Consider the following 27,216-nt stretch of genomic DNA (forward strand, 5'->3'; position numbering starts at 1 on the left):
CTAGTTCGTAGACCCGGAAGTAGACGGACCTCGCGGAAGCCGGCTTTGGCCCTGCGGCTGCTAGAGTCGCCGCGGAGAAATTGTTGGAGCTGGCAGCCTAGGAATGGTGAGACCTCGCGGTTCGCCTCTGAGGGTTCTGAGCAGACTTGAGGGTGAAATGGAGTTTCCCAGAGTGCCGCTGGGGGCGACCCCCAGGTTTGGGGCTCCGCCCAAGTAGCGCCCCGAAAATCTGCGCATGCGTTGGCCGGACCGGGCCAGAATCTGAGCCAAGAAGTTACGCATGCGCAAAGGTAGCATGCCGAAGGTGGGGTGATAATTGGCCTGGGAGTTGACTTCCCCCGCCACTGGCCGTTGGGGCTTAAACCGACTCTGCGAGAGCATTGGGGTTCACTTGGTGCTTTGCTTTCGAGTTTCAGGGCTGACTTCATCACCATTCCTCTCCCGAGCCCCTGAAACAGACGTGAACTAATCCCCCACCTTGGGTGTACACTTCGTTGGGGAGAACGAGGGGCGGAGGGCCTGACTCAGTGTACCCGCGGAATTGGGCCCTTCACCCTATCCCCAGGTGGGAAGATTCCCAGCCGTATCCAATGGAGCGGCGTGACAAGCGCACCTGGGGGCAGGGCCGGAACGCTCCGCGAAGAGCCGCCCTGGTTAGAAGGGTCAGGACCCACTAGCGGCGCTCCCGGGAGAGTCCACAGTACCAGCGTTCTCCGGGGGTTAGGAGAGGGCCCCTAGGGCGGTTGATATTTGCTCAGTTCCCAAACCGCGTTTTTTTCCTTAGCTTCCACGAGGTAGCACCCATTAAATCTTCAGCCAGAGCTGCAAATGAAAAAAGTGAGATGAACTGGTTGGAGTTCTGTCTCCCTTACCTTTTCCCTTTTTTGGCCTGGGAGGGGAAGGTTGGTGCTGTTGAGCTGAGTGGTCAGCTGACAAAGAAAAAGTGAGCCAAGAATCCCTTGTTTCTTGCTAGTTTATAATCAAGGTCCTTAACCAAGGGGCCATGAGTAGAATTAGAGGAGTTTCTGAACATCCTAAAATAAGTAAATTTTTCTAGGGTCCATAGCTTTTATCACTGAGAGATGTCAGTGACCTCTGAAAGGCTACTGGTTTATCAGGGTCAAATTGGCAGACTAGAGCTTTCTGTCACTTCTCGTGGTGTCTTCCCTAGCTTATGGGATCCTGGGGGACCTGTTTCAGTATAAGGAGATGAGGCTGGCCAGTTGGAACCCTGAGCCTCAGGGAGCCTCATTTCTCCTTTACAGAATCTCCTCTCAGCCTTTAAGCTCACCTGGTCAGAATCCTTGGATGAGCCTGTGGGACCCTTCCTCCTAGCCCTGTGGTTTGGAACCAGTGGCTTTTGGACTGTAAGAGGATGGATAAAGGTAGTATGAGGCCGGGCCAGCTCCCCAGATGCTCGGGCGCCAAGCATCTGCTGATTCCACCCCGTGCCTGGCACGTGTGTCTTTCGGTCCTGGCTGGGCATTGCCACCTCCCCCTGGGCCAGCACCACCCACGTACCTCTCAGCAGAAGCCACAATTGACTGACTTGCTGTTGAGCTGCCACTCTTTGGCACGGCTGCATATTGATGGCAGAGAGAGCAGTTATGCCCAGAGCCCGGTGTGTCGGCATCACCAGTCTGACCTGAGCACCATGTGCTGCACGACATGACACGTGGCACCGGGAGAACTGCCCAGCGTGGAAGGTCTGGGCCCAGATGGGATCTGGATGGCCAAGGAACTCCCACCTTAATATCTCAAGTGTCAAGGAAGCAGGGGAGGGGCCAAGAGGGCTGGTAGGGGAAGGGGGACTTAGGAGGGGTCCCATGTGCAGAGGCTCAGGGCTCTGCTAGACACTTAGGAGGCCTGGGTTCACCACTTTTCTTTTTCTAGATTCTCAGGGGCTGCTAGATTCATCCCTGATGGCATCAGGCACTGCCAGCCGCTCAGAGGATGAGGAGTCGCTGGCAGGGCAGAAGCGGGCCTCCTCACAGGCCTTGGGCACCATCCCTAAACGGAGAAGCTCCTCCAGGTAATAAAGATTTGGAGGGCCAGAGACTGAGCCTGTTGCATGCCTTCACCCCTGTGGGAAATGGCTCCCTGAGCCCCTCTGGGACCGTGACGTTGGCAGAGCCTTGTGCTTTTCCTGTCCCTCCTAAATCCCTCCCCGTGGAACCAAGAGCAAGCGAGGGAGCTTTTAGGTCTTTGATGTGAATCTTTGTGGTGCAGTACCCTGTCATCTCAGAGGGGTGGAGCATAGTAGTTTCATGCCCCATCCACTGAGCCAGAGCAGTTAGCACCCTGCCTGCTGGGAACCCGCTCTATTCTGGAGGCTGGGTATGTGTGAGTGGGTACTGGGGATGGGGCACGGGGTGCTCACTGGGTAGGACTCTTTACAGGTTCATCAAGAGGAAGAAGTTTGATGATGAGCTGGTGGAGAGCAGCCTGGCTAAGTCCTCTACCCGGGCGAAGGGGGCCAGTGGGGTGGAACCAGGGCGCTGTTCAGGGAGTGAACCCTCCTCCAGTGAGAAGAAGAAGGTGAGGGATTGGGGGACGTGGGGACTGAGGGGGTAGGAGGCAGTGCCAGATTTCATGTTTCCCCACAACCTTTGCCAGCTAGCAAGAGCCCTGCAGGGGAGGCTTGTGAGAGGATCAGGCTGCCCCAGCCCCAACCTCAGATGCCTCCCTCCTGGGGGCCCATCTCTCACTACTCCCCCTTTCTTGCTGCACTCCCCACCACCACCTCCCTGTCAGTGCATCCTGTATCACATTCTGTGTGGGAGGCATGGAGCATGCATCTATTCTGGGAGCAGACAGCCTGTTCCCAGCATTGCTGGGTGTAAAAATAACCCCCAGGTGGCATTGCTGTGGCCCCAGACACTGTACCAGCAAGAGTGTTTTCCTGGTATCTTCCCCATCCACCCTCCATTCTGGGGTTGGGGGCACCACCAGCAAAAAGAAGACCCCATAAGGTCAAGGACTACTTTGATGGGGGCGGGAAAGGAGAGGGGTGGGTATTAGTAAGCAGCTTTTTGCCTGTGTTGCTTATCATCGGCCGGGGCTGGGGCTGCCACACAATGTGTAAAGCTCTAGGCCCGAAGTCCCAGCTGCCCTGATGTGGACTTTGAGCTCACTCTGCTCCTGCCCTCTGCCCAGGTGTCCAAGGCCCCTAGCACTCCTGTGCCGCCCAGCCCAGCTCCAGCCCCTGGACTCACCAAGCGTGTGAAGAAGAGCAAACAGCCACTCCAGGTGACCAAGGATCTGGGCCGCTGGAAGCCTGCAGACGACCTCCTGCTCATCAATGCTGTATTGCAGGTAGTGCCTCCTGCCATGGGGTTGTGTTCCCCCTCTCCCCACAGCCTCCAGTTCCCAGTCCCCAAACTGGCCCAGCAGTGCCCTGTGGGTGGGAGGGGAAGAGTTCCTCCCAGCTCTGAGGCTGGAGCAGACTTCTCTGGGGCCTTGCAGACCAATGACCTGACATCTGTCCACCTGGGTGTGAAGTTCAGCTGCCGCTTCACCCTTCGGGAAGTCCAGGAGCGCTGGTACGCCCTGCTGTACGATCCTGTCATCTCCAAGTGAGTGGGCTGGCTCCAGCAGTGGTATGGTACTGGAGACACCAGAATTTGGCCCCTGAACAGAAGAATTGTATAAGAGCCCAAGGGAGGGGCCTGGGTGGCAGGGCTTCTTGGGGCCTTGTATCCTCTGGGATGATGCTGAGACCTGCCAGGCTTCAGAGGAAAGCTTCTTCTTGCTACCAACCCTGCTAGTCCTGGCTGGATGCCAGAAGCAAGGATCTGGAAGCCAAGGAAGTAGCATGAGAGAAAACACCAGAATGAGTGCCAGGAGTTCTGTTCTACCACTGTGTGCATTGTGGTTTGGGGCAGGTCACCTCCAAACCTTCCCACGCTGCCCTCCTACAGTTTCTTCCTCCATAAGAAGAAGTTGGAACAAAAGAACACCCCGGCCCTTCCAGCTCCAGCAGTCCGGGTTCCAGATGCAACTGTGCACACACACTTCCTCCTCAGTCACTTCGTTTAACGTTGTCAGAGTTTGGTTGAATACTTCACTTCTGTCTTCTGCTCCACAGCCCCTGGCACCACTTAAGCTGTAGCCACAGCCCTGATAGACCAGGAAGTGGGCAGGGCGCAGCTTGGAAAAGAGGAGGTGGCTAGTGGCTGGCAGCTTTGGCCAAGTGAGGAGGAAAATCTTGGGGTGGGAGCAGCAGCTGGTCTCCCTCAGGACTGGCCTCCAGGCAGCTGTGCCTTTGAGTTGAACACAGGATCCTCAGTTTTCTGAGTTGCCTGTTCATATTTTCGACAAACTGATGAGGCCACCAGTGCTGTCTTAAGCCTTGAGCTCTCCTTTTGAGAGTCAGGATCTTTTGAGTTCTGGGTCTCAGAGGCCTGCAGGCTTTGGGGAAGTAGGAACCTCAGATTGCTTGACACCCTCCCTTCAACCCTACCCTGCTCTCTGTCTCCCTCTCAACCCAGGCTGGCCTGCCAGGCCATGAGACAGCTGCACCCAGAGGCCATTGCTGCCATCCAGAGCAAGGCCCTGTTTAGCAAGGCTGAGGAGCAGCTGCTGAGCAAAGTGGGATCGGTAAGGCTGAAGGCTGGGAAGGCTGAGGGGCGGGGTGGGGCTGGAGCCTGGGCAGGAGCCCGCCCACCTGGAAAACTGAGGGAGGTTCTACTGACTGGAAACGCACCCTACAGACGCATGTACAACTGCAGAGCCTTTGTGGATGGGGTCCTGAAGGAGAGCCAAGCCTGGCTCCCTGGGCAGCCAAAGCTGTCACTTCTCCTGGCTCCTACTGGGGGCTGGGGAGGGGCCACGGATGGTGGGGCAGAGGCATGAGCGAGGAAACCCGGACACCCAGAGCATGCTTCTTGCCCTCCAGACCAGCCAGCCCACCTTGGAGACCTTCCAGGACCTGCTACACAGACACCCCGATGCCTTCTACCTGGCCCGTACTGCCAAGGCTCTGCAGGCCCACTGGCAGCTCATGAAGCAGTATTACCTGCTGGAGGACCAGACAGGTAACTGGGCCCTGGAGCTGGCAGAGTGGGGGGGTGCATGTGTGAGTGTGAAGGCATCTGGGCACAGCTGCCCTCAGGTGTCCTGTAACACATCCCTCACTGGTCCCCAGTGTCTTGTTCACTCTCTTTGCAGCAAAAGCCATTTCCTTCCAGAGGGAAGGAAAGTGGCTGGAACAGTCTTCAGCATCATGGTAGCCAAAATTGCCTAGAATCCTAAACAAAAAGTCTAAATGGCAGAGTTGTCTCCCAATTCTTGATTTCTTTTTTGTTTTTTTGATGCGTTTTACCATTACATAAATAATACATTGATATATTCTTCATGCATAACATTCAAACGTGAGTAAAATGTGAAAGTCCTTTTCACTGCTTGCTCTTCCTTTCCCACTCTAGAGATAAGGACTACTTTCTCTAAGCCTTCCTGTCCCTTCCCTGTCTCCCTATCTCCCTGTCTCTGAATCCCTTCTGACCAAGCAGTCTGCTGTGAGGCTGCCTTCAGGCCATTCAGAAATCCCCGCAGGGACTCTACACCCAGTCCACTTGTCTTTCTCCTTCCCCAGGGGCCAGAATGCTCTCTGCTGCCTCTCTCCCCTCACCATCAAAACTCTCACTCTCCTAATAACAGATACTAGGAAAGTAGTCTGATTAAACTGCAGGAAACTCTTCAGTTAGATTTGAGACTCAGGGTCAGACTTACATGGTACAAGCACACGTTAATCTTACTTCCTAAATACTTCCTGTTGCCTACTGCATAGTTGTTTGCACTATTCTGAATTTGAAGCTTCAGTTCTGCCCTTTACCTTACTCCCTGGTCCTGCAGCTTCTGGTTAATAAACAATATTCCTACAGGAGGATTTTAGGAAATCTGGTCGGCGGAGGCCCCATCTTTCCTTCCTGAAGGTCTCTGAATTTAGTGCCAGTGGGCAACCCTCTTTATTCCTGCAGCTTCCAGATCTCTGCTGCTTCCTCAGGCTCAGATATCACTGAACTCCTACAGAGAGAACAAACCCTGGAGAAAGGTGGTTTTTGCTGCTACAGCTAACTCCTCTGTCACTATTTTGAAAGTTATTTTGTGTAACTTTATTTGTTAACTTAAAGGTTTGATTTTTTTTTCTCTTGAGTGTTATCTTATGTGGGTGTTTGATTTCTCCTTGGCCGTTTCATGCTGGGAGTCCCTGGGACAGGGAGTACACACTGCTTACCTGGCAAGTCAGTTGACTGTCAGGTGGTGGGATTCCAGACCCTGGTGGGGAGACTGCCGCAACCTCCAACTCCCACATGGTCGGACCTGAGCAGGCAGGGGTGGAGGTGGAGTGTTTGTGGCTCTTGGGCAGCCCCCATGCTTCCCTGGCAGACAGTGATGACACCTCGGGTGGTGTCAGACTCCTCAGCCAGCAGTCCCACTCGCTAATGGGAACTGCTCCTGAGCAGACACTGCAGTCCTGGGGACAGCTCACCTTAAGGCAGAAGTCCTCAAAGTTTGGGGACCCCAATCCCTTTTACATTTTGATTAGAAAATAATGGAGAAACTTTCATGAGACAATATTTATACTGAATGTATCTGATGGATTCTGATATTATTTGTGTGTGTGTGTAGAAAAAAATGAATTCCTTGACCCATTAACATGTCATGACCCATTAACATGTCATGACCCACAGTTTGAAAACACTGCCTGAGGCGGGACAGCTCCCTTCTGATGCATCTCAAGTGGGACTTGACCAGCATGTGCTCTCAGCCCCTCACCAGATATGGCAGAAAATGCCTGGGAGAGTATGATGTGGTAGAAAGAGCAGTTTGGATTTGGAATCAGGAAAGCAGGGCTTGATTCCTGGCTCTGCCCTAGAGTTACATAGCTTAACCCTCCCTCCTGTTATCTGTTTCCTCGTCTGTAGCATGCAGCTACTAGTAGCGCCTTCCCTACTTGGTTCAATGCTTTGTAAGTGAGAGCTCTTCACACACTGAAAAGACCATGCAAAAGGTCAGCTTTAATTTCCTTCCCTTTCTAGAACCCCCTCTGCCCTGGGCTAACCTCAGGCATGCTTTTTGCCAAAGTGTTACTCCGTTACCTGTGTCAGGTTAATCTTGTTGATTTCAGCAGAAGACTCTTCTCACGGACTGTCTTTACAGTTTGTCCTCTTAGTTCAGTTGTCTGCTCAGCAGCTTGGGGTTGAGTGGGAACATTGGTGCTGATCCTCCCTCCATCCTTCGTTCAGTGCAGCCACTGCCCAAGGGGGACCAAGTGCTGAATTTCTCTGACGCAGAGGACTTGATTGATGACAGTAAGCTCAAGTGAGTGCCTGGGGCCACGGGTAGGGCACAGAGAGCTGAGTGTCTCCCAGGGACAGAGCTCCCCAGGCTTCCCAGCCCTGCCTCTCTTGCTGCAGAGAATGGAGCCTAGCCTAGACTTGCCCTGGAGCCCCAGTTGGAGCCATTGCTGCCTGGTCTCCCTGCTCAGTGCCACCCGCCCGCCCCATCATACTGTATCCCCCACCCCAACCCCAGGGAGGGAGGCTAAACTGAGGCCACAGGAACAGCCCACAGGGCCACTGGGCTGAGGGGCTGAGGGATGCTCTAGTGAGCCAAGTGGCATCTAATGGTGATCACAGGTGACCTAGAAGTGGAGCCTGATTCATCCTTCTCTTCTTACCCCTCAGGGACATGCGAGATGAAGTCCTAGAACATGGTGAGTGTGCCCTGGTGGGGACAGTGAGGGGGTGGAAGCTCCTGCTGGAACAGAGAGGAATAGTACAAGGTGCTGGTGACCTCAAAGTGTCCCTCCTTACCACCCTACTTCACCCCAGAGCTGACAGTGGCTGACCGGCGCCAGAAACGAGAGATTCGGCAGCTGGAACAGGAACTGCACAAGTGGCAGGTGCTAGTAGATAGCATCACAGGTGAGGAGGCGAGGGGACCAGGAGGGTTGGGCTTCAACTCCCTTCGCCCCACTCTGAGTCCCTGTGGTGGCTTGGCTAGGTTCACACTCGTTTCCCAGACCCCTGGCTCATTTCCGTCAGTAGATCTTGCCCTGGCTCTCTGCCTTCAATGCTGTGGCCCTCAGGAGTGGGCTCATCCCTGACATGAACCGCTGTCCTCCAGGCATGAGCTCCCCGGACTTCGACAACCAGACCCTGGCAGTGCTGCGGGGCCGCATGGTGCGATACCTGATGCGCTCGCGAGAGGTGAGGCCAGCCCAGCCTGCCCTATCCCTCCCCAACCCTCCCCATCCCTACCACCACCCCCTTCCTAGGGTCCCCTTCTCTGTTCATCTTCCCCTCACTGCCCTGTCTGGTCCCTGATTTCTCATCTTTCGCTGGCCTGTGTGGACCCCGCCCCCATTCCTTAGCTCCCAGCCCTCACTTGCCCCATTTCCCTAGATTACCCTGGGCAGAGCAACCAAGGATAACCAGATTGACGTGGACCTGTCTCTGGAGGGGCCAGCCTGGAAGATCTCCCGGAAACAAGGTACCAGTGGGAAGCAGTGTGAGGATATCCCACCCAGCCTCTCACTGCCCTCCAGCCCTGGGGCTCGGTCTCCATGGGCACCTCAGGTACCAGCTGGGGCTGAGGAGCTGGCATTTCAAGATCTCTAACTTGGGCTAGAAGGCACCCAGGACGCCTGTCTTCAGGAATCAGAGGATATGTGTTTTCAGGTCCTCTTCTGGCCTTCCCCCATCCCATCATAGCCCCTTTCCTCTCCATTTCCATAGGTGTCATCAAACTGAAGAACAACGGTGATTTCTTTATTGCCAATGAGGGCCGGCGGCCCATCTACATCGACGGACGGCCCGTGCTGTGTGGCTCCAAATGGCGTCTCAGTAACAACTCCGTGGTGGAGGTGAGCTGGGAGGGAGGTAGAGAGGCCAGATGAGCCCAGGGTGGGCTGAGCCAGCATGTGGACCTCACCCCCAGTCTCACCTCCGTCCTCAGCCGCACTTCTCCCCTGCCCACAGATTGCCAGCCTGCGATTTGTCTTCCTCATCAACCAGGACCTCATTGCCCTTATTCGGGCCGAGGCTGCCAAGATCACACCACAGTGAGGAGTGGTGGCAGGACCCATGGGCTCTCTCTGGCCTGTTTTCCCTGCCATCCCAGCCCCTTGGAGCTGGGAACTCAGGTTCCTGGAAAAACCAGAGTGGGCGTTGGGGGACTCAGCTCCTGGCCCATTGATCTGAGCCTCTGCGGGAGGGCAGGGCTGGCCCTCAGGAAGCCCCCTAGAGGCTGGGACTTTCCGGCTTCCTGAGTGCCACAGCCCCTCCCCTTCTCACTCTGCAGACCACCCTCCCCGCTTCCCTCAGAGTCCCACCTTCACCGGTGTCTCCAGCTGATTAGCTTCAGACTCTTTATTTTTCTTTTGTAAATAAAAAGCACTGAGTTCCAAAGTAGTTTATTTTTGTAATATAAAAAACGGGGGGACAGGTAAGGCAGGGGCACATGCAGGGGATGGCAGAACCCCCTCTTTGGCCTCAGGCCTCTGTCCCCCAGCCTGCAGAGGGAGATGAGGCAGTCAGAGGAGCAGACTGAGGTAAGGAAGGGCCCCAGGAGAAGGAACCCAAAGATTCCTAGCCTGGGGCCTGCCCCTGAAATTCCAGCCCACCCTCTGAGAGCCCAGCTTTGCTCTTGGGCTCCCTGCCCAGAGCCAGCGGGCAGCATGGAGTCCTGGAGGGTGGCTGCCACCTTTCCTCCACCCCGAGGTTGGGCAGAGCAGCAGATGGCAGCATGTCTGGCAACACTGAGTTCTGTAGCTAGAGGTCAGACTCCTGTGCCTTCTTCCTGGGTCCACTGGACTGTGCCAGAGCCATGGCAGCCAATAAGCACCATCTCCAGGCTATGGGGTTCCCATGGCAAGGCTAGGCCCCCTGACCCTGGTGGGGGCTCTCCAGTGCTGGCAGCCTCAGCCTGGTTCACAGGCTCTGGGGGCCCAGTCCTAGTCCCTTCCTCAGGAGGCGGTGAGCCAGGGGTGCTGGGCTCGGGGCATAGTTCTCCTGAGCCTGGGGGCTCCGAGTCAGAGGTGGAGGTCCAAAAAGCTGTGGCTCGAGGCCAGGGGGAGCTCTGCGATGCTGGGGGGCCCCAGGGCCAGGGTGCCACAAGAGGAGGTGGCCCTGGACGAGGGTGGGGCCAGGTCCCACTCAAGACAGAGCCAGCCGGGGGCTGTAGGCAGTAGGACGATGTCCCAGTGTCCACACACAGAGGCTGCAGGAGCCCAGAGGCACCAGCCGGGAAAGGCCCCTCTCCCGACGCCTGAGGACACGGGCCCTCCCCATGGGGCGCCAGGACCAGCTGCACTGCCTGGCGAAGGGACTGCAGCCCCTCCCGCATCTGCAGCACCTGCTCAGACAGCTCTGTCACCTGGGGGGAGGGTGGGAGCGGTCAGAGTGGAGTCGGGGCCTCACAACTGCAGGGCCCCCCACCCTGCCTCCACTTTGCCCTTCACCCACCGCCTGCCGAAGCTTGTCCAGCGTGTCTGTGTTCCTCACCTCGCTGGGCCCAAGGGGGACAGTGAGCAGGCTGTTCTCTGTAAAGTAGGATGGGGTTACCAGCTGGGGCTGGTAAATGAAGACAGCGTGGGGTCCAGGCCTCTGCCCAGTTAGCACAGACCAGAGCCACCTGGCAGAGCCTACTGCCAGGAACAGCCACTTAATATCCTCGCCTTGAGTTGCTGAATTCTGTACAAACCACCAGGGGGCCTCAGGCACACTGCCCGGCGCTTCCCCGTCAGGAGGCTGCTTTTGTGCCAGTCTCCTGCTCTGTCCCCCAGGCAAGTGGACACTTCTGGGAGCTCATTACCAGGTCCACTCCCAGGGCAGCCCGGCCTGCCCAGGGGCCACTTTGAATTCTGCATCCCTAGCCCTGTATCCTCCTAGTGAACCAGGCATTGTGCTAAGGGTCATAGCAACATTATCTCATTTCACGCGCACAACCACCTTTTTACAACCGAGAAACTGGGGTGAGAACCAAGGTCATGCAGCTAGAGAGCTGGAAGCGGAGAACCAAACTCCATTCCAGCTGCCTTCCAACGCTAAGGTGCTAGTCTTAACCACGAAACTCCCCTGCCCAAACCATGCAGGCGGGTGAGGGCAAGAGAGCATCCAAAGTCTGTACCCTGCTGGTTTCTCAGAGGCTCACAGGGCAAAGGGACTGCCTTGCTGACCTCCCCCAGACCCGGGTCCCAGTACCTGGTCCAGGAGAGGGGCTGCTGCTACATTCTGGGCCAGACTGCCTCACACGGAAAGAGAACTTGGGTTGGTCGGAGCCACAGCCATCCTCAATGCCATCTACTACCCTGTGGATGCAGGCGGCAGGGCAACTAGTCAGTCGACAGATGACCACTGCAGTGTTTCACGGGACAAGGTGCCCCACTGCCCACAGAAGCTGCAGGAGCCTGGAGCTGGGCCAGGGCTTAGCGCCCCAAGGGAGATAACATGTGGTCCCTTCCCCAGGAGTTTCCAGTTTCACTAGGGATTGAAACTTGCGCGACGTGAAACAGCAAGAGAGTTCTCAGCAGGGCATGGTCATGCACTGAATGGAGTTGGGGCAGCAGGGAGGTGGAGGAGTCAAGGAAGGCTTCCTGGAAGAAGCTGGGAGGGGTTAGGATGGAAGGATGGGCATCTGGGGCAGGGGTGTGCCTGGCCGGGGCCCCAGCCCTTTCATCATATCTCTGCCAGAGTTGAGTGGCCCAGAGCTCACTCACCTGGGGCTCAGATCCGGGGGCACATTCCATGGCACATGGGGCAGCCGCAGCCCCTCTAAGCTCCGAGGGTGAGCAGAGGGGCCAGCCTCAGCCTGCGAAGCCCCTGCCCTGCCTGGCCGCCCTCTGCCACCGAGCCGGGGCCGGGGTGCGGTTCGACGCGGGGATAGCAGCTTGGCGGCTGAGGATGAGGAGGTGCAGCTGGGGGACAGTAGGGGGCTGGAGGGCTCATCAGCTGGGGCTGGTGAGGCTGTGGGGCCCTGCTCCCCATCTGTCTCCTTCTCCTCCAGTGTGGACATGAGGGTGTTGTCGCCACTCAGCGAGCTAGTGTCCACCTGAGGATAGTGGGGGACAGAGAACTGGGATGAATATCCCCTCTATGTCCTACTCACCTCCCCCCATGGTCTCATCACCCTAGAAAGGAGGAGCTGTTTTTGTTACACAGGATACCTGGTGTCTCCTACCTACAGAGGAAGAGACTCAGCAGGAGAGGGGAGTGATTTTCTGCTGCCACCATAAAGCCACAAAGCTTGGAGGCATTCGCCACCCCTCAAAATCCTAGCCAAGTGTGGACACACCAGCCCTCTTCTTGGTCCCTCAGGCTAACTGAACTATCCAAGAGGACTCAGTACTAAAACCTGGTTTGGAATAAGTGACATAAGGCAGGAAAATTCAAAAGCCCCTCAAAGCAGCCCTGTTCCACTGTGAAGCAGCAGGGGGCACTGCAGGGCTCTCTTCAGAGACAGCCTGGAGGTCTAGGGCACAGCGCTGCCTGGCCCCGACCCCTGGGAACCATCCCTCATCTGTGACCTTACAGTCTCCTTGTCTGGTACCAGTGGATTCGGCCAGTCTGTCTCAGACGGGCCGGGGAGAGCTAGGAATGGTGGCCGAGCTGAGCAGGGCTGGGCTCTGAGGGAGAGTGTGAGTGCGAAGGGGCAGGAGAGTATAGACCACCCGCCCCCCACCACATGTGGGAGTATTCACACTAGGCCATGTGCTCCCACAGCACCTCCACAAACTCCGCCTCTGCCCCCGTCACCAGGCTCCCTGGCACCCTAGCCCCCTCCATGCACATACCCAGCACCCTCACCTCTGCGGGGCCTCCACCAGCACCCAGGTTGTAGCTGAGCTCCCCCCGGAGGCCCCTGCTGAAGCGCGGGGCAAACTCAGGGTACAGTGCGAGGCTCTCGTGCAATCCGGCCAGCTGCAGACACTGCAGGACACAGTATGTCAGCCCCTTCACATCGGCATTGGCCTTGACCACCTGCTCGCGCCGGGGCAGCTCACAGCCGATTAGATCGCCCTTCCCTGGGGAGAGGAAGCAGAGGTCAGCAAGCCTGCCCCTCAGCCACCAAAGAGGGTGTCAAGTGCGACCTTTCCAGCCAGGACAGGGAGGAGCAGAGGGGCCCGGGCCCTGGACCCCTGCTGCCTGCTTCACTGGCTCCTCAGATGGGCTGGGGGTGAAGAGCCCCATGACCCAGGTGCTCAGGCACATCTGGGACCAAACACTGCATTGAAACACATCAGAATATTAGGTCTGAGACACCCACTCTGGTGGCTCCCAGGTTGCCCATGGAACAGAAGCCCCTGGGAAAGTTAAACCAATCAGACTCCCAGGCCCCATCACCACCTAAAGAATCACAATCTCTACTGGAGACCCTACAGTTGTTTTTCACGCCCCATGGGTGATTCAGTGGAGCTTGTCCAGGGACCAGTATGTGAATCTATCAGGTTAGCGCCGCCTGTGGCACAGTGAAAATGGCAGGAGTCACGTTATTTCACTTCCCTGAGCCCTGGTGCCTCGTCTATACGAGAGATCCTATACTGAACTGAGTCTGTGGTGCTTTCTTGATCTCACTAGAAGGTGTCAATGGAGGGTTTTCCCACCACCAGGCTGAGACTGCCACCTGGCTGACAGCGATTGTAAAATGGCACCAATTAGAGTCCGCATCCCAGCCTCAGAGATGTTAAATTGTGGGGAAAAAAATGTGTGACTTAGAATCAATGAAAGAGGGTGTCTCTGCTCAGGGACACGGTGCGGATTAAATGAGTTAGTGTTGATAAAGTGCCTGACACACAGATGACCAATCAAAGTTCATGTCCTTCCCTCCCCGCCCAACAACTGTTCCTTACAGATCATTCCCAACAGGGATAGCACGCCTGGACTTGGGCGCAGCAATCTCGGCCCGCACAAGGCAGCTCAACCCACGGCCAGACATTTCACAAGATCAGACAGTGTTTCCTTATCCTTAAGGAAAAAGATGGCTCACTGCCACCCCCGCTGTGGGCTGCCTCACGCTGCCAGCAGAATGCACTCAGCTTAAAGGCCTCCTCTAAATGTTCATGAAAAAATAAAAAATAAAAAAATAAAAATAAATGTTCATGGACTTTTGCTCAAACTTAAGTGTAGAAAACATCGTTGTTAAATCTTGTTTTCTTGGTTTCTGGCCATCCTTCTGGTTCCTTTCGAGAGCTGTTGGGATCTCGATGTGATCATCTGATGAATGAGCTTTCTCTCCTCATGTGTGTCATCTGGAAGTAGAATAAGTATGTATTTCTTGTCTTCATCCAAGAAGAGACAAAAACGAGAAATAGGGCAGGACCAAGGACCGAGTTCTGTGCCACTGGTCTCAGGGACCAGAGACTGCCCTCCAGGCTGTATCTCAGCCAGAGCCTCCAGCCCAGCTTATCAAGCCCCAAAAGGTCCTCCTTGCACCGTTGTGCGGCTCACCTCTCTTCATCTTGCCTCCTTCCTCACCCACAATTGACTCTGCACACACTTAGCTGTTAGTTCACACACAGAGGTGGGGCCAGAACTGATTCTGCTAGATGTGCCATGAGTCTGAGCTGCCAGGAGCAGGCAGAAAGTACCTGGATATTCAACTAAGGAGGCAGGTCGGGGTGGGGTGAAGGCAAAGCAGAAAACCAGGCCATGATGAGGGTTGGGGAACCAGGCATCCACTGGGGCATCCAGAGCGGCCAAGCCAACAGAGGAAACAGTTCATCTGGAACAGATGGGCAGGGACAGGATGGACCGAAGGTGGCGTAAGTCCCAGTGCTGGGGAATCCTGGAGGCAAAGGCCAGGGTCAGGCAGTGGCCATCCTTGAGGATCTCTTAATACTGAGCATGGCTGTTCTGAGACCTGGTGCCTGGTATCAGTGAAGAGACATTCTTGCAGGACTCATGCCAGCTCCCAGCCACACTGCTTCCTAGGCTCCAAGCTGAAAACCATCTGTTTAATAATCCGCTTGACAATCTTGCTTTGGAGTGACTGGTCTGCAACTGTTGAAATCTGCCTTTTGCCCTTCTGAATCTCTCCAGTTCCCCCTAATTTCTCAAGGATTGCCAGCCATACGTGAGTGGACTTAACTCCGTTTGCTCAGAGACCTGGCATCTAGGACCAGAAGCCAAACTCATGAACGATGCCTCTCAGCTCCCAGAGCTCCTTGGTGGTATTTCTTTCCCCTGTTCCCTGTTGGAAGACCATCCTTCTCAAAGGAGGGAGGACGGGCACACCATTGCAGCTGGGCATGTGGTCTTCCTAGTTCTCCAGGTTAGTGACAAACTTCAGCCCCTCCGGCGTCAGCTGCCCCTACAGGGAGTCTACAATGCAGGCTGCCTGAGGATCCAGCTGTGGTTCGGGTGCCACCTCCCTCCCACCAGATGTGTGAGGCTCTCCATCACCCAAGCAGATCACAGACCCCACTCTGGGGTCCCTGCTGAGAGCCTCCCACAGCCCTGAGTTGCCCACTACCTTGAAACCGCATACTTTTTGCAGGATGAGTCTCCCCAGAGCCGAGTGCCTGAGAGCACAGTGTAAGAAGCCTGAGGTTTAGATTTGGCAGACTAGGTTCTAACACCCCAGTCTGCCCCTTCATTAACCTCTTGGAGCCTCAGGCTCCTTCTCCACAAAACGGGAATAGCAGTAGTTCCTCCCTGCTGGGCTTTTTGAGGTTTGTGTGAGATGAAGCATGGGGGGGCGGCCTGGACACGTGGCTGACCCCGCTGCTTCACCCCTGGGGCCACCAGCACTTTTATCTGGCCATTCCACAGCTGCAATCTCTTCTTCCTCGTCTAGAGAACTGACCCCTCATCTTCACCTCTCTTTCTTTTGCCAAGAAGCTAAGTGTATTTGGAGTTTGAGCTCTGCCGACACCCACAGTGCAGTGGCCCTGGGCTTGCTCTGTAACCTGCCCTAGGAAAGCAACATCTCCTCCCCCCACCCCACCCCCGGGCCTGGCGGTGTGGGGGAGAGGGAACAAAGATGGCGGTCGTGCCTCCCTTTTTCCTGCCAGAACACTTTCCACTCTCAGTGTTAGATTTTCCTCCTTGACAGAGTGCGGCTCTGTCCTCTCACAGACAAAAGGCTGGTCCTTCACTCACTCTGGCCTCCAACACCCATGACATAGAGTCTACCTCCTTGTGTTGCCGGCTTGTGGCCACTGGGTCCGCTCTGATCTGTGCCCAGAGCTCAATGGCTACTCCTGACTCCACCCCAGCTTTTCTCCCTGGTGGCCTTGCCTGCATCGGCTCTCTGTGTTTTCTGCAGATGGGGCCATGGTCCCACCCACCTCCTGCAAGGCCCCGAGTCCTCTGTCCCACTCTCACAAACCTAGGATGGCGAGCACTGTGCCGCCCTTGAGCACCTCCATGGAGCCGGAGCAGACGAAGTAGAGGGCCTGGAGGGCGTCCCCCTGGTGGATGAGGTACTCGCCAGGCGTGCAGAAGGCGGGCCGCAGGGCCAGGGACAGCGCCCGCAGGCAGCCGCGGCTCGCCGCCTCGAACAGGGGCAGCTGCAGGACCTCCTTGTGTAGGTGCATGGCAATGTCTGCACGGAGCTCGTCTGGGAGGCTCTGCAGCAGCTGCAGTGGGAGCAGGTGGGGAAGGTTAGGGTGGAGAAAGGGAGGGAACCGCGTGCCTCCCGTTCTCGCGAGAGACTCATCTAGGCGGCCCTACAGCAGCTACAGGTGGGAACAGGTGGGGAAGGTTAGGGTGGAGAAAGGGAGGCAGCTTCCCGCCAGGCTGGTACCTCAAGGCCCGGTGCACAGCATCCAGCTCCACACTCGGTCCAATCAGTGAGGGGGGCTGTCTCTGCCTCCCTCTCAATCACTTTACCACCCCCTTCCGCTGTGAGCAGCCCAGTTTTCCTCCTCTTGGAGGTCAGTGAACAGGGTCTCCAGACCTAACAAGGGTGGAGAGGGGCCTCCAAGCTGCCTTGGCTGCCCTTGGTTCCATGCTGCTGTCTCCCCCAGGAGAGACGGAGGTAGGGAGGTCAGAATTCTGCATCCCTTGCCCTCCAGCCCACTCCTGGGAATGTTAGGCCGAGCACACATTCCTTGAAGGAGCAAAGGCCGGACGGGCCGGCCCTGGAGGCCTGCGCACCTCGGTGGTGTCGATACCGTTGTTCACAGCCCAGGTCGCCTGGAAGTACTCGAGCATGCGCTGCTTGAGGGGCTTGGGGATGCGGTGGATGCGGATGTAGTCGCGCAGGTCGCGGGTGCGGCTGTGGTACAGAAAGCGGCGGGCGTACATGCGCTGGATGATGGCCGTCACGTTCCCAAACACCACCGCGTGCATCAGGGCTGGGGAGGGTGGCGACAGGGGTCACCTCCAGGACCAGCCTGGCCCGGCCTGACACAGTGAGGAACACATCTGTTCTCCCCACCCCCACCCTCCCACGCTAGGCCAGGCCCACGGCTCTGTGTGAGGTGGAGTCTGCGGCCAAGTGGGCTCTCCTGGCCCTGGCCTCGTGCTCCTTGGGCCCCCTGGCGAGGACCTCTGGACCCTGGGGGAGGTGGGGAGGGAAGAGCCGCCCGGAGCCATCAGTCTGAGACTGCGTCCTGTACTGGGAGAGGGGCAGGCCTCACCGCCGATGAGCATGGTGCAGATGGAGAAGATCTTCTCCGTGTCCGTGTTGGCGGACACGTTGCCAAAGCCCACGCTGGTGAGGCTGCTGAGTGCGAAGTAGAGGGAGGTGATGTAGGCGCTGCGTAGTGAGGGGCCGCCCAGGAGCTCCGGACCCGTCCTGTTGGCCTCGCTGCCACTGCTGCTACAGTTGTCACTCTGGCCAGAGCTGTTCCCTACAGCCGGGCTCCGGGCCACCAGGTAGTAGGGGGTCTCCAGTCGGCGGGCCAGCTCCTGCAGCCAGCCTGGGGAGGGGGCAGGACAACACTGCTGCACTGCCGGGGCAGGGTGCCTGCTGGTCCCCCGGGGTGGGGGACATGTGGCTGCAAATCCACCCTCCATGGCTTCTGGCCACATCCCTCCTCTGCCAGCCCTGCCCACACCCGTGCACCCCCTCAGTCCTCACCGAGACAAGCACATGAGGATGAGACTGTTATCTCCCCAGATGGTGCCTCTGGGTGCCGAGGATGGAGTGAGGAGCACTGTGCCCTCCTCCCCCGGCACTAATCCCAGGCAGGTGGCCCAGCTGGAGTGGGCAGAGGGACTGGAGGGCTCACTGTACCAGCCACGGCCTTGTCCCCAGGGCCAGCGCCTCTGCCCTGTCCACCCAGACTCGTCTTGCTCTTTCTCTGAGCTCCCCTGCTCCAGAAGGCCACCCCCCATTCAGCCTCATCCCTCCCCACAACCACACACACCACCCAACCTCATGTCCGTGTCCTCAAGCACACTGATGTGCACACACGCATACACACCATTAAGGCTACAGACGTGCTCCACACAGTTGAGGATGAGGGCACACATGTGTGAGCACATTCACAGGAGTACAGTTGTGGCCACTCACACAAAAAAATCCTGTGTACACTTGGGAGAGAGACAAGGGTGCACAGATGCTTGCACGCTGACACCCAGATAGGAGAGGGATACACCTACGTGGATGTGAGCACACAAAGGCCACAGACAGACCACCGTGCACACAGAGGCTCTTGAGCACACACGCAGACACAGGCCAGCCTGGGACACCACCAGGCAGAGGCTGAAGATCGCCCCAGTCTCCCCAGCAATCCCAGATTCTCAGGCCTGGCCTTGGAGGAGGTAGGGCTGTGTACTGGGGACTCTCAGGAGCCTATGGTTGCCTAAAGTCACTCAGCCGAGCTGGAGGGTTGTGGGGATTCTAGGGTGTTCGACGGGAGCTCCCAGGGTCCACAGAGGTACCAGGGGTCCTGGCAGAGCTGGGGGCCATGGGGAGCAAAGGAGGGAGGGCAGACCTAGAACAGAGGCCCAGAGGGTAAGGGCAGAGGGTGGGCTCAGGATCACAAGCTGCAGTGAGACCCACCTCTCCACATATGCGCTGCTCCTCCCCACTCCACAGCCCCCTACTTCACACTCACCCCAACACCACACACACGCTGCTCCCTGTGATTCCCACCCACCCATTCATTCAGCAACCTCATGCACGTGTGCCAGGAGCTGGGGCACCCCCAGAAGCTTACTGCAAGGCAGGAGTCTCAGAGGTACATAGCACGCCAGGACGGGGCTCAAACCTACATGCTATGGGCTATATCCAGATGGCTTCCTGGAAGAGGGGACGTGGGTGCTCAGTCTCAGAGGATGGGTAGATTATTGATACAAAGAATCTGAGAGGGGGGCCGTTCCTGATCTCAAGAAAGGCATGGGCCACACCTAGGGCTGGAGACAAGTTCTGGTGAGGAGCTCAGCTTAGCCAGAATGTGGGGTCCACACGGGGGGATCAAACTCCAGGCTAAGGTATCAGGGGGAACATGTTAAGCCCTGAGCCAAGGTGAGGATTCACCCTCCTGCTGTTTGATGTATGCTGTGAGAATGCAAGGAAGTGCAAAAAATCTTTCATCATTTAGTTAGGCCCCTGAGGTGAAGCCAGTCGCCGAGTGGGGTGGGGCAGGGGTAGGAGGAGGATGAGGGGAAGGTGCAGAGGGGCCCCCCCTCACTCAGTCTTGGTAGTGGGGCGTCAGTAGCCCCTGGGGCTGGTGGTGGGACAGCACGTCTCATGGGGAGGGTCGGCAGCAGAGGCTGCTCTGGAGGCTGGTGGTTTTCACACCAAGAAATGTGCTGGGTGACTTCCCTCAGTGTTTAGCACAATCTTTTGAAAATCTAACTACTCTTCACTGGGCTAATGGGATTCTGGGGCAGGAATTCTATCTACACCAGGAGCAGTGAAGCAGCAGAACCAAGTCAAGGAAGCCATGGGAAGGCACCTCCCACCAGAGAGAGCTGGGCCAGCAAGGGGCACCCCTGTCCTCCACAGACATCCCTCCCAGGGCTGGACCTTGGGAGGTTGGGTGTGGCTCCAACTCAGTGGCGGGTAGTTTCCCTGGAGAAGGAGGGGGCAGACAATGATGTGAAGGACTCGGAAACTCCCCTAATGTGAACTAGTACTACCCCCAAATAGAAAACCCTTCTGGAACTTAGGGATCAAAGGTGTGTGTCTGCAAACAGTCAGCCACCTTCATGCCTCACACTCTTCAGTGGAGCTCAGAGCCCCTCTGGGAGCCAAAAGTGCTCTTCACATCAGCTCAGCAGCCCCTATGAAGTGGCCAGAACAGAGGAGCCACATGGACACAAGACCCAGGGCATCTGGGTCCTGTTGGGGGCGGGAGGCTGACTTGGGGGTTTGGTGTCTCGCCCACTTTGGGGTCAGGGCTTTGCATCACCATTACCCATTGCCCAGTCCTCTGAGCATCTTCACTGTGGGGCCATCTGACTTCAGAGCCTCCACCACAGCCTCCCTCTGGGAAGGGCAGATGCCAAGGAGCTGACACTACCTGGAACGTCCGGGTTCCTGTGCTCGGCAACTGGAGCTTTGGGGACTATCCCCATGGGCCTCTGGGCAGCACACTGGTCTCCGCAGGCTTGGCAGGGGAGAGGATTCGCAGGCATCTGCTCGTCCCCAGGAACTGACCAGAGCACGTTTCTAAGGCCAACCTGGACTCCTGGTGACCCCACCAAGGAACAGGCAGTCACGAGGGGCCATCTGAACAGTTGACCTCTTGCACACTGACTGGAAACAGGGCGCTAAAGCCAGTTACTGGGAAGTTGCCAGAGGGCCAGAGGGCATGGGGAGGAAGGAGGCACATTCAGTTTGGGAGCTGCAGGATATGGATAGTTAGACACTGTTGGAAGAGAATCTTTTGGAGTCAGAGAGAGGACGGAGTTGAGATGTTCACACAGTGGCGCCAATGGAACCGCCAAGGGAGAGCAAGGTGGGGGGAGAGGTCTGAGGAAAGCCGGGCTCTAGGAGGGGCCGGGGCAGAGAGGTGGTTGGCAGGGTCAGGTGCCACAGGGCCTTCAAGGGGATGAGGGTTTGACCTGCAGGGTGACATGCTGGGTGGAGAGGTGGGGGTGGAAGCCCTCCTGGCAGGATTAAGATGCGAGTGGGAGGCAAGCAGAGGGAGGAGCTGTGAAGTGGAGGTGAAATGAAGGAGAGTGAAGATACTGGTGGGACGCAGAGAAAGGCTGCATTTTAGGCTGGAGGAGAGCTGAAGCAACTGAGAAACATGCAGCCCAGAGGTGACAAGAGTGGGGAAGGGGCCTTAGGAACCAAGGTGGTGGGGGATGAGCTCCCAAAAGGATGCTGGGAAAGTGTCAGACATCAAAGGAACCCTGGAGAGGTCTCTTGAGAGGGACGGGGTTCCCAGCTGGGCAGGGACTTGAAGAATGTAACAGAAGTTTGGCCACGAGGAGGCCATGATGGGTGACTAGACTCTTCCAGGCAGCCCATCAGGCTGTCTCCACAATGCCCAGCTGCTGGAGGGCAGGCCTGCCTTGAGGCGGTGGCTCTGTCACACTCCCACCTGCACACACACGCAACAGCCCCCACATTCTCCTCACAAACACATGCCTACTTGTACACACATCCCTGACACACACCTATGAGCACGTTCACATGCAGACTTGCACACATCTCTTTGACACCTCATATCAGCTCACAGACATACCCTGACAGACACACACTTGGACTCACATCTCCCTGACACATACACTCGAGTGGACTGATTCCTTAGGCACATATGCACACACCGTACACACATACACAGCCTGCAGTACCAATCTCAGGCAGCTCGGAGGCGCTGCTCTCGATCTCCCGCTGGCCGATGTAGAACCAGATGCAGGCCACCCAGTGGGCGAGCAGGGCGAACACGGCCATGAGCAGGGTCAGCACCACGGCGCTGTACTGGGAGTAGCGGTCCAGCCGCGGGAGCAGGCGCAGCAGGCGCAGCAGGCGCACTGTCTTCAGCAGGTGCGCCCCGACGTACTGAGGTGGGCGGAGGCAGGGAGGTCACCCATGGGCCAGCCCCTCCTGTCTTACCCCAATGCCACCCAGCCTGGCCACACTGACCACGTTGACCTTGAAGGCGTGGAGCAGGTCGAAGGGCAGCGCTGCAATGACATCCAGCAGGAACCAGGTGGTAACGTAGTGGAGGCAAATGGACTTTGGGGCAAACACCACCTGGCCTGACTTGGACACGAACGTGGTGCGGAAATTCAGCACAATGTCTGCAGGAAGTCAGGGCAGGAGTCAGCACGGGCTGGGGAGGAACCACACTTTACTGGGCACCTGCTCAGTAGGACACTGTCCTGGGCCCTTTACATGCACCGTCTTAGTTTCCACATAACTCTAAAGGGTGGGCACTGTTATACTTATTTGATGAAGGGAGAAACAGGCTTGGAGAGGCTACGACTGGCTTGGGGTCAAATAACCCATTCGTGGTAAAGACATGTTTGGAACTGAGGTCCCATTTCAAAGCCCACGGGTCATAAATAGGGAGGGCAAGGAGGACACTGGGGGCAGCAGAAGCCATGCAGACTACCCACAGGGGCCTTGGCCCAGAGTGGGGTGGGAGGCACAGAGCGCACATACCAAGAATGAAGAGGACTTCCACAGCCAGGTCACAGACACTGGGGGGACTCCGGGCGGCGCTGGGTTCCCGGGCTGTGCTCACGCACACGCTGTAGGGCACGGTGACGGCCACATAGAGGGTGGCAAGCAGGATGAAGCCGTCCCAAGTGGCCCTCAGCGCCCCACAGTGCAGCAGGATGAAAGGTGACTTCCGGATGGCGGCTACTTTGTACTCTGGCAAATTTGGCTTTTCCCCAAACACCCCCTGAGTGAGAGGCAGGGCAGATCCAGGCAGAGAGGACAAGAAATTGGCACAGGCTGAGTGTGGATAGGGTCTGGGACAGGTATCCACCTCCTCTCTGGCCCTACATTCTCAAGACAACCTCTGACACAGGCATTAGAGTCCCCTGGTCATAGATCAGAAGACTGAGGATCGGGGAGATTAAGTGACTTAGCTGAGGTCACACAGCTGCTTAGGGGAGGAGCCAAGATTGAGCCAAGGCCCACCAGACTCCAGGGCCCAAATTCTCCTCTATACCTTTGCTAGATCAGGCACGTGACATTCTTGTCACATCCCCCAAAGTGCTGGTGGGACCTGGGTAGCCCCCTGGACAGTCTCTCTGTGGTGGGCTCAGTTCTTCTCCTCCATCTCCTCAGCCTGCCCCAACCCTGCCCCACCCCCCAAACACACACCCTAGCACGCAATCCACCTTATTGAGCTTGTGCTTCCCCTTGGGCTGCTTCTGCAGGTGCCCAGACAGGTGGTAGAGCACAGCCCGACTCCGTCGTCGGTTGGCATTGAAGCCTTTGGCCCCTGCCCTGCCATATCGGCGCCGGCCACCACCTGCAAAAGAGCGGCCAGAGAGGGTGACTGGGGAGGCACTCACACATCCCAGCCCAGGGGCTTGGGGGTAGGACACCAGTTCCTGGCCCACAGACTGGCTGATTGACTAGTTCGTCTGTTTAGAGCTGGAACTCCAACGTTTCTCACTTCCTAGAGTCTCCTGCCAACCCCAGCAATGGGCAGTCCTGTGGATGCTTACAGACACTCCTCCCCAGTGCCTGCTTCTAGGAGAAGGAGGTTTGGACCAAGGCAAGCCAGGAGAGGATCTCCATAGGGAAGGGCCTGAGAGGGGAGAAGGGAGGTGGTTCTCAGGGGTGAGGAAGTGCAGAGGTAGTAGGAGGCCACTGGGCAGAGCTGTGAGAGCTCCGAGAAGGAGCCTAGCGCCCACGCAGGTGCAGTGGCCACTGAAGACGTACATTGTAGAGCAGCTGCCCCAGGGCTGGGGGTGGGGGATGGGGAATGGAGAGTACCCCCAGCATCCCCAAATAGCAAAGAGGCCTTGGAGCAGCTTCTGATGACAGTTTTGTGAGGTGTCCAAAGGTCTTCCCCAGCCCTAAGAGGATGTAAGAGGGGAAAGACCCCCAGGGACTTAACCCTGGCTTTGGCCAGGGTTCTCCAGAAAGGTTTGTGTGAGGAAAAGGAATCAGGTGGGTCTGTGCTCAGTCTCACTAATTAGTGAGAAAATGGTACTTCATGGGCACTAGTGGAGTTTGCTGCCTTCGGTTTCTTGGTAAAGTTGACTTCAAAACTCCAACTTTGTCTCAATAAGCTTTCTGTACCTGGACATGTGGAGATGGGAGCGGCACAGGTCTCTCGGCACTGACTCCCAGCAGAGCGGGAGTCAGTGAGTGCAGGTGTGATGGGGGGCCCCCAAGCCCATACTGGGTGCCACAGCCCCACCCAGGCCCGAGGCACGCAACACCCCAGCCACAGCAAACAAATCAGCAGCTCTACGGCACCCACCTCTCTCCTTCCAGCTGTCAGGGCCCCCTCGGTTCTTGGTATCACTGATGTCCTTGTGAGAGACTAGGAAGAGGGCCACTTCCCCCTTCTCATTCTTTATGGGTATCACATCCAGGAGACACCAGAACGGGAGCCCTGGGCACAAGGACAGACTCAGCCCAGTTCCCATTCTCTGTCAGTGCCCAAGGGCCATTGACACCCCTGGTCAAGGCACAAGCCAGCTCCACTTAGGAAATTTAGGCTTGATCAAACAGGGTGAGGGAAGGCAAGGGAGAGCAGAGATGACAGACATGTGTTCATAGATCTGTCCTGCTAGGTCAGAAGGGGACATTTTTCTACTGGGGTGGGAAACCCAAGATGGGAAATTGAGTGCTGGCTGAGATTGGGGTGAGGACAGAAAAAAGGAGGGACCAGGAACAAGATGAGAGGAAGAGGAGAAGGGAAAGTGGGAAGATGGGATGAGATGGGGAGATGGAGAAGATGGGACTGGAGAGGAGGGACTGTAGATGGGGTGGGTACCAGGCTAGGTGAGACCCCAAAGGTAGGGCCAGCCGGCCAGGTGGCCCCTCACCGCTCTTCCGGTATAGGATCAGCTCAGCTTTGAACTCCTTGTGCTCATCCAGGGCCTTTCGGATCTGTTGGCGGACGAGCTCACTGGTGTCTGGCCCATAGAGGAAGGAGCAGGCACAGCCCCGCTGCATGACCTCAGCCCGGGAGAAACCCGTGAGGTCGCAGAAGCCATCAGAGCAGTAGACCACGGGGAAGAGCCCCGCCACCTGGGCGTTGCCCAGCACGAAGTTACTATCTGCAAGACAGCACCTCTCAGAGGAGGTGTGGGATGAAGGGGCAAGGACTCTACCAACCCTCCTTTCCCAAATGCCTGCAACCAAAGGGTGGGTGTTACAAATCCCAGGAATGTTGTGTGTGAGTGTTTGGGGTGAAGTGGGGGAAGGGTAAGGACAGGAACTGTTTATGAACAGGAATTAGCATGCCACCTGTGTGTCAGTGCCCTGTAAGGGCCCCTTCCTAGCATTGTGTGTACAGTACATTCAAAAATCAGCATGTGTGAACCCTGTGTGGGTGCTGTGCCCTCTGGAGTATGTCCTGAGCAGCTTCAGGTAAGGGGTGCGGTTGGGGAAGCCCCAAGGAGGACTCTAGGCTAGCCTTAGTCCCACCCCAGCCTCTGCCAGGTTCACTCACCAGCCAGGTACCCAGGTTGGCTGTCTGGCTCCTCCCACTGAGACACACCTGAACTGAGAGGCAGTCCAGGCCACCATCTCTTGTGCACTTTGTCTGAGCCCCAGTTACCTGACCTGGCTCAGGAATTAGTGAGTGTGATCCATACTGAGGGTGTAAGAATGGTAGCTGAGCACTGGCAGCATGGAGCCAGGAATGTATTGGTTGGGGGGTGGGGGGGCACGCTGAATCAGCAGGCTGCAGGAGCCAAGCGCAGGCAAAGCATATGGAGAAGCTTGAGGAGGTGGGGGCTCAGGGATGGGCTCCTGCCTTCCATCAGGAACCAGACTGGGAGGATGCTAGGCAGGGAGCTGGGAAGTCCCACTGGGGGTAAGGGAGGAGGATGAGGGAGGGGGCTTTCACGACTTTCCCAGTGCTCAGAGCCCTGGGAAACCAGGATTCATCAGCTCTGGTCGACTTCTCCAAACTTCCCCAGTCTTGGTGGGAGTCCCCCAATCTATCTTTTTAGAGTTGGACATGGGTTTAGCCTGTGAGGTGAGCCTGAACTCCTGAGTCCCTCCTACTCTGTTTGCAAACCTCTTTTCCAAATTTGTTTTTTGAGTTTCTGGTCCCTGAACACCGCTTCCCTGCCCCATGCCTTAAACCGCCAGATCGAGGGTAGTCCGTGGGACAGTTCCAGACACTGGTATGGGATGGGTTAGACTGACTAGATTGGGGTTCGCGCCCCCACGAACAGACATGCCCAGTCCCCAAACCCGAGAGTTCTAGCCATTTTTGCTTGGCCTGGGGCGGCCTGGACTCTGAATCTTTCGGGGAAACGGCGTCTGGAAGGAAATGGTGGTCCCAGCTAAAAGCGGGGCGCGGGGAAGGAAGGGAGTGAGAACAGGAGGTCGCCAGGCTGAGATGTCGGGGTGCAGGACTGGTGGGAACCCTGGCCCGGGACAGCTGGTCCAGGAGCCAGTGGGGCGAGGGTCGGACTCACGCGTGCCGTCGAAGCGCGTGGCGATGGTGTCCAGGAAGGTGTTCTGAGGCGCCAGGAGTCCCCGCATGGCCGGCATCTTAGGCGGCCGTGACTGCCCGCCCCATCCCTCCGGGGCGCGGGGATTCAGCGCCGGGGGAGGGCGCCCAACTCGGCCGCCCCCCGCCGGGCCCCGCGCCCCCTAGTGCAGTCGTCGGGAGGCAATGCCCACCCCGGGCTCGCAGGTCCCGCCAGCGGCCCGCGCGCGAGAGGACGTCCCCGCCGTCGGGGCCCGGAGCATGGCGCGCGGCTCCTCGCGCCCTGGCCGCCCACGAATCCTGGGTTCCCGGCTCCGCTCCCGCTGTGCTCTCGGCACCTTCCGTTTGCGGCGGCGGCGGCGGCGGCGGCAGCAGCAGCGGCTCCCGTTTCGGCTGCAGGTCAGCTCCCGCTCGGGCTCCGCTCAGCACCGGATCCCCGCAGCTCCCTCCGTCTGTCGGGGAGAAGCCGCAGCCTCCCTCCCTTCCTCCGGCGCCCGCCGCCTGCACCGGAGTAACCATGGAGACGGGGCACACCCAGGCAGGGCCGCCTCCTTAAAGGGACAGGCCTCCTGCCGAGGGATCCCCCTCCCCTTGGGACCTTGATGGGGCAAGGGAGGAGGCGCCCCGCTTCCCTCGCCCCGCAGGCCGCCCGAGCCGCCCCAAGCCGCCCCGCCCGCCCCTTGGAGAACTACGGGCGAGCGCCTGGTCCTGCTCGGGCT

At 57.5% G+C, this 27,216-nt stretch overlaps 2 protein-coding genes across 5 annotated transcripts; one reads left to right on the plus strand and one right to left on the minus strand.

The window, feature by feature from the left end:
- MCRS1 (microspherule protein 1) lies at nucleotides 1–9,413 on the plus strand. Of its 4 annotated transcripts, none has more exons than XM_006202942.4 (15): nucleotides 3–106; nucleotides 1,266–1,385; nucleotides 1,894–2,032; nucleotides 2,400–2,538; nucleotides 3,157–3,315; nucleotides 3,466–3,575; nucleotides 4,491–4,599; nucleotides 4,898–5,036; nucleotides 7,248–7,323; nucleotides 7,689–7,717; nucleotides 7,836–7,928; nucleotides 8,131–8,213; nucleotides 8,409–8,496; nucleotides 8,742–8,869; nucleotides 8,985–9,413. In XM_006202942.4, the coding sequence occupies exons 2-15, from the start codon at nucleotides 1,376–1,378 to the stop codon at nucleotides 9,069–9,071; spliced, it is 1,389 nt and encodes a 462-aa protein (XP_006203004.1). In that variant the 5' UTR covers nucleotides 3–106; nucleotides 1,266–1,375; the 3' UTR covers nucleotides 9,072–9,413. The 4 variants fall into 4 exon arrangements, with proteins under 4 accessions (XP_015093577.1, XP_006203004.1, XP_031538891.1 ...); XM_031683031.2 differs by having other exon boundaries at nucleotides 1,266–1,367; XM_072972846.1 differs by lacking the exon at nucleotides 3–106 and adding an exon at nucleotides 713–837.
- On the minus strand, nucleotides 9,403–27,064 carry KCNH3 (potassium voltage-gated channel subfamily H member 3). Its single transcript, XM_006202940.4, has 15 exons — nucleotides 26,484–27,064; nucleotides 24,876–25,109; nucleotides 24,305–24,439; nucleotides 23,208–23,341; nucleotides 22,519–22,762; nucleotides 21,997–22,154; nucleotides 21,705–21,912; nucleotides 17,588–17,869; nucleotides 17,103–17,302; nucleotides 16,333–16,582; nucleotides 12,810–13,027; nucleotides 11,723–12,054; nucleotides 11,208–11,314; nucleotides 10,470–10,546; nucleotides 9,403–10,380 (listed from the first exon to the last, which is right to left on the minus strand). The coding sequence occupies exons 1-15, from the start codon at nucleotides 26,557–26,559 to the stop codon at nucleotides 9,784–9,786; spliced, it is 3,252 nt and encodes a 1,083-aa protein (XP_006203002.3). The 5' UTR covers nucleotides 26,560–27,064; the 3' UTR covers nucleotides 9,403–9,783.
- Between the last annotated feature and the right edge of the window lie 152 nt (nucleotides 27,065–27,216).

The sequence above is a fragment of the Vicugna pacos genome, chromosome 12, assembly GCF_048564905.1.
Source record: "Vicugna pacos chromosome 12, VicPac4, whole genome shotgun sequence".
Lineage (NCBI taxonomy): Eukaryota > Metazoa > Chordata > Mammalia > Artiodactyla > Camelidae > Vicugna > Vicugna pacos.